The sequence below is a fragment of the Notothenia coriiceps genome, unplaced genomic scaffold (genome assembly GCF_000735185.1).
Source record: "Notothenia coriiceps isolate Sejong01 unplaced genomic scaffold, NC01 NC01_scaffold00035758, whole genome shotgun sequence".
NCBI classification, from domain to species: domain Eukaryota; kingdom Metazoa; phylum Chordata; class Actinopteri; order Perciformes; family Nototheniidae; genus Notothenia; species Notothenia coriiceps.
In genome coordinates, this window is record NW_011368459.1 from 162,096 (window position 1) to 168,675 (window position 6,580).

General features: G+C 39.0%; 1 protein-coding gene across 1 annotated transcript; it reads left to right on the forward strand.

Annotated features, from left to right (window-relative positions):
- The first annotated feature begins 986 nt into the window (after positions 1 to 986).
- On the forward strand, positions 987 to 5,450 carry LOC104963173 (kelch-like protein 40a). Its single transcript, XM_010791733.1, has 6 exons — positions 987 to 2,238; positions 2,326 to 2,486; positions 2,995 to 3,102; positions 3,482 to 3,667; positions 3,875 to 4,024; positions 4,982 to 5,450. The coding sequence occupies exons 1-6, from the start codon at positions 1,117 to 1,119 to the stop codon at positions 5,091 to 5,093; spliced, it is 1,839 nt and encodes a 612-aa protein (XP_010790035.1). The 5' UTR covers positions 987 to 1,116; the 3' UTR covers positions 5,094 to 5,450.
- Positions 5,451 to 6,580: the final 1,130 nt, after the last annotated feature.

Consider the following 6,580-nt stretch of genomic DNA (forward strand, 5'->3'; position numbering starts at 1 on the left):
TAGGTGACAGTGTCGTTTATCATTCTGGAGGCATGTATTAAACGAGGTTACACATATTCCATATATATATAGAACATGTTTGAGCATGCTTCATAATCTTTATTCATTTGATGTGTTATCAATAATGAGACCTTTTATCTAAAAGAGGATTGATTTGATAATGAAAAATGTTGTATGAACCTGCTGTTTTAATCATATTTGAACAATTATACCATGAATGTTTGGTTCAATTATTAAGTCATGTTTATATTTGTTATCAATTAGTCTGCCCATTCTTTGCTTGGTCAATCAATTTATTTAGTCTACAACATGTCAGAAATACTCCTACATTTCTTCCCCATGTCTTTTTTTGTCAATTCAAAAATGTATGCAATTTGTTTTAACAATATACAACAGAAAAAAGAAAGTCTCCATATTTGAGAGGCTGGAAACTGTAACTTTTGGAAGCTCGAGCACTTTAGTAGATAACCAAAATGATTAGTTTCTGTTGATCGACTTATTGTCGCAACTCACATTTTCAAATTGTTTTGTTATTTTTATAAAGAGCCACTTTTTAATTATTTAAATGAAAGGACATGTAGAGTACATCACCTGTTAAATAATAAGAAGTAACACCCCAACTAATGTGGAACATGAAGTGTGTCACTAGCTTTTTAACTTGAGGGAGGTTTATGGGGATGTCAATGATAAAGGTGAACAGTGAATTAACAAGTCACAGGCTTTCAGAAAACAACACAATTGTACAAATACAATTGTGTGAAACTTTGTGAAAATATCACAGTAATAAAAGTCAGCAAGACGGCCTGCTGAGTTGTTCTGCTGGATTTAACACACCTCTGTGCTTAGTCATTCAGCTGTTTTTGTGGGGGTCTGTGTGGTGCAGAAGTGGATAGGTCCACCAAAATGGATTCCTCAGCTTTGTGAGGGTCCTGTCTATAAATACCCCTGACTTACAGTGACTGACAGCCACAGGCAGCTGCAGCCACCAGCCAACCAACCCACTGAGACTGTCCCCAGTGATCCGAGCCGCCCTGTGCACGCTGACAGTCCTGCTCTGTGGTGGGGAGCGAGTAGGGTGCCCACGAAACCCAACCAGCATTAGGTCGACAGAACAAAATGGCGGCCCAGACTATAGACCCGGTGGAGCAGCCTCGGATGTACCAACAGAGTCTGCTTCAGGACGGATTGAGTGACCTCTTGGAGAATGAAAGGTTTGTGGACTGCGTCCTCAAAATTCAGGAGGAAGAGTTCCCCTGCCACCGCTTGGTTTTGGCCGCAAGCAGCCCTTTCTTCAAGGCCATGTTCCTGTCCGAACTGGAGGAGAGCAAGAAGCGTGAGATTGTCCTCAAAGATGTGGAGCCAAGTGTCATTAAGATGATCCTGCGCTACTTATACACCTCTGACATTAATCTGACAGAACAGAACGTCCAGGATATCTTCATGGTTGCTAACATGTACCAGATACCCTCAATCTTCTCTGTATGTGTGTCTTACCTCCAAGAGAAGCTGGTTCTGGGAAACTGCTTGGCTATCTTCAGGCTGGGACTGCTGCTGGATTGTCCCAGGCTTGCTCTGAATGCTAGAGACTTCATCTGTGAACGCTACCAGATGGTTGTCAGAGACCAGGACTTCCATCAGTTGGGCGCGAGCGAGCTGGCCATCATCATCACCTCAGACGCCCTCAACATTGAGCGGGAGGAGCTGGTGTTTGAATCTCTAATGGACTGGGTCAAACATGACGAGACTAACCGTGTTAAGGACCTTCCAGAGCTTTTGCACTGCATCCGTTTCAGGCTCATAGCTCCGGATTACTTCAAAGAGAAAGTAGAGCGTCACCAGTTCCTGCGGTTCAGCCAGGACATCAAGAAGGAGCTGGATCTGGTCAAGGATGCTTACAAAGGGCGTCTCCCAAAACCCAAGAAGCTTGAAAGTGACGAGGCAAAGGGGGGAGAAGAAAGCGAGGAGGAGGACGATGAGGAAGAAGGGTACTTGCCGGGTATACTCAACAACAACCCTCGCTTTGGAATGTTTGAGCTGGAACTGATACTAATGATCAGTGACAAAGGTACTGTGGCCTATGACCCGGTAGGAAATGAATGCTTTGTGGCCTCAGAGTCGACAAAAATTCCCAAGAACCACTGCAGCCTGGTGACCAAGGAGAACCAGGTGTTTGTTGTCGGAGGACTTATCTACAACGAGGAGGACAAAGATGAACCGTTCAGCTCTTACTTCCTGCAGGTATGATGTGTTTTGTAACCTGAAAAAAAAGGTCAAATTCTATTTCCTTGTTCCTCAATCCTCACATATCATTGTCTTCATCCCCAGTTTGACCCAGTGAGTTCAGAATGGTTAGGGATGCCTTCTCAACCCAACCCTCGCTGTCTGTTCGGCCTGACTGAAGCTGAGAACTCCATCTTCGTTGTTGGGGGAAAGGAGCTGAAGGATGGAGAGCACGCCCTGGACTCAGTCAGCATCTACGACAGACAGTAAGTGTGGATAGGGATCTTCTTTAAATCCATGGTCTAAATGAAAACACTTTTTTTTCAAGGGAAGCCTTTTCAGGAAATGTTTCTTATTAATCAGCAATCAAGCCTCCTTTTAAATCATCAGAGAGTGTAATACAATCACTCTCATTTTAACAATAAAAGCATTATTTCTATAGATGTAAAATGCTGCATCATTGTCCTGTGTAAACCATGTAAAGCCATCAAAATGAATTTTTCGGCAGAATGATTGGCTCTTTTAGTCTCAAAAGTTGTATAAATGTCTAAACTTTAAACTTAACCTTTGAGTTTTTATGAAAAATCCAAATCTATCAAATTTTGTAGATGCTTTTTTGTGCCACAAAGTTAGTTATTGAATTCCTGAAGATCTCCCTCGTCATCATTTCTTATCAGTATTATTGCTGCATGAGTCTGTAGATTCACTTCATTATCATCAATAATTGTATTAAGGATTACTTCAAGATGATGCATATTCTTTTGTTGTGCACAGGTCATTCAAATGGGGAGAGTCTGACCCTCTTCCTTACCAAGTGTACGGCCATGGAACCGTCTCACACAACGGTCTGGTCTACGTCATTGGAGGGAAATCTGAAAGCAAGTATGTGGCACAGTATTTTATTACACCTCAGGATTGTATTTTCACACTGTGGTTCCATGTAACCAATAAGAATGCTAGTTTTTGTGCCTTTTTTAAAACCAAAACCTTAATGTATTGTAATTTATTCTATGTTGCTCAATCCTCAATTTGTAAAAGTATTACTTCAGATACAACAGATTGTAATCCTTTAGGTATTTTATATAAACGGCCCCTTCTCTTTTCAATTCCACACCCTCAGTTTATGACATTATCAGGGTTGTTTTTTCCACTGTTTATAACTGTTTACAGAATGAGTGTTACTCTTTGTGATAAGTAAACTGAACTTCATCTATAAGATAAACTAGCCCCTTTAACACACTGTTTTAAATGATTCATGTAGGAAATGCATGAGAAGGGTCTGTGTCTACAACCCCAAAAAGTTTGAGTGGAAGGACCTGGCTCCTCTGGAGACGGCCCGCTCCCTGTTTGGTATCGCCGTACACAAAGAACAGATCTTTGTGGTCACGGGGGTCACAGACGCAGGGCTCACCAGCTCTGTGGAGTTCTACGACATTGCCACCAACAAGTAAGACAACTGTTGTTTTTGTATATGAGCCACTTTAACTCATTGTTATGAGGCTTCTGCCCACAGTAATGTAATGACTCATCGAGCATTTATAGAAGATCATAAGGTCATAAAAATAGCACTGATTGCACTGCTGTGTGTATCATACAGTAAAATATAGCAGCTTATCTAACACCATCATCACGTTATTGTTGTTTTGTGCTCCAGGTGGTCTGAGTTTACAGACTTCCCTCAGGAGCGCAGCTCTCTCAATCTGATCTCCACTGGGGGTTGCCTGTATGCTGTGGGGGGCTTTGCCATGATGCCCAGTGAAACCAGCGACGAGCCCGCCCCAACAGAGATGGCTGACGTCTGGAGGTGAGGGGGCCCATGAGGGAATATAATGTGACCACAATAACAGAGATTTCATTCTACAGTTGAAAAGACATTATACCCCATTATTAAAACACAGCAAAGAATAATCTCATGCCAAACTCCAATTATGTCTTTCCATAGACCATATACTTTGCCAAAAGGATAAGTACAGGTTTAATGGATATTTTTTAAATTATAAGTATTATTTTGTTTTTCTAATTGTTAACTAATCCTATAAAAGACCAAAATAAACAATTATTTCATTAATTAAAATCACAAATGATGTGATATTTTTTAAATATTGACATCTAGTGGGAACAAAGGGGTTTGAGGCTGACTGCCACACATAAGGCAAAGTGTTGAGGGAATATACCAGATTTATTATATTTTACAATAATGGCTGCATTCCAATTATGTTTTCAAGGATGCTTGTTTTGTGTGTGTTTGCTCACTCTTCACACCTTACTTGCAGAACTAAATGGAACTGAACAATTGTTACTGTACTTTTATATGTACTTTTCCTGTTTAGACAAGTCCAAATGTATGCCATGGTAACATACATAAATGTATACCGTAGCTCATTAGGGTTAAAAGTGGAGAAAATAATAATCTCAAAAAATTGCACTTTCCATTTACTACTGTCGACAATGTGTATTGTATAAAATATTTTAAATATTTGTCATCCCAAAGATATTCAGTTTACATTGAGGATTAAAGAGACCAGGAACTATTCCCATTTAAGAAGCTGGAGTGGAATGGAATATTGATTGTTGAAAAGAAAAATACTCAAACTGATTAATCTTTTATCAAAATAGTTTATGACTCATTTCTTAGTTGACAATGATTCAATTAATCTTTGCATGTCTAGCTAAAAGGACTTGAGATTGCATTTGTTATTGTTATATTCTATCCAATGATGCTATAAGCAGACAAAAACTGATTTATGTATGTTTCCCACAGATATGACGAGCCAGACAAGTGCTGGAATGGGATTTTGCGAGAGATCAGCTATGCAGAGGGAGCCACTATTCTCCCAGTGCGTCTCAACACTCTGCGCCTCACCAAGTTATAACTGAGCTATTGCTGGTGCCACGAGGTTAATAGTGATACATTATCATTAAAGTAAATGATTGTACTCATTATGGACCATCTCCCAAAATTGGTTTAGGGTACAGAAAGTTTCACAGTAACAATCCCATTTGGTCTCTCAAGGAGAAAAGGTGTTATGAGGTTGTTCCCCCCTATTTTTTTTACAGCAGGGGGAGACAAATTCATGTTAATGCTAGCTTTATAAAAAGCTAACATGTTGATTTGTACATCTGTTTTATTTGTTATTTTATGTCATCAAGTGTCTTTAATACTGGTTTGCTTTATTTGAAGCAGAAATAAAGAGTGACTGTTTTGCTTTAAGGCCTGTCCACAGTGCAAATGGTTTTATTCAACATCATTTTACATTTTGTCCAATAACATTTTTACAGCAGATGCAGCATAATGTACAGTACACCGTATTTACAGATAATATACATGGCAACAGATAAAATAGACTTTAGAGATATATTATGTAGATAGAATGAGCAAGGAACGTTTAAATATAAACCACAGTTTTCCAGTTGACTCCTGAGCACTCTAAGTCATCACCACAACACACATTATAAACAAAGATATCTGTTTAGGACAATATACAACAAGTCTGAGGTCATTTCAGGTAGTTCCAGCTTTACAAACACTGGTACAACAAGACCAGGGGTTAAAGTAAACATCAAACTCCAAAATCACTCATACGTGAAATGTGACACTATGACTGCCTTTACATATTAATGTCGAAAAAGTCTTTTTTTGACCTGGGAGGGAGGGAATGACAACTATCATGCAGGGTGTTATTGAAGTCGATAAAATACATGAAGCAATATACAGCAGATTGAGCGTCTTTGTGAGGTAGGATTTTAAATGTAAAGGAATATTTAATCCACAAAATTAGCATTTGTATATTAAGTGCTTTCCCCCTTTCACCTTAAATCCTTGAAGAAAACCGGTTTTTTTGCGTACCTATCCAATATTTATTTTTGTATTATCTTTACAAACAAAGGTCTTCTTCAAGAATTCATGGTATCACAGGATAAATATGTATGTACAAATGGTCCTTTAGGGGTTACATATTAGGTAAATGCTGGCATAATAACATGCTGATGTTTAGAGGGTTTATGTAACCATGTTTGGAATCTTAGGTTAGCATTTGCTAATTACTGATATACTCAAGGAAGCTCTGAGGTTGATGAAAATGTCCTTAGTTTTGCAGTTTTAAGAAAACTTTCAGTATAGTAAAGTATAGATGACAATACCAAAAGAAAGGCATTGCCGTGGTTATTACCTTTCAAACAGCTTTGGAGCATAACAACATATTTCACTAGATAACTAGAAACTCAGACCTGCTGGATATGCTAGTTTAAAGTCGTAAGATCATAAAGTTATTAAGATTCATCCTCTGATGATAAAGTCTGTATACGTCTATTTCCATCCGGACCAAAATGTTCAGCCAACTGACCGACAGCCATGCTGCGA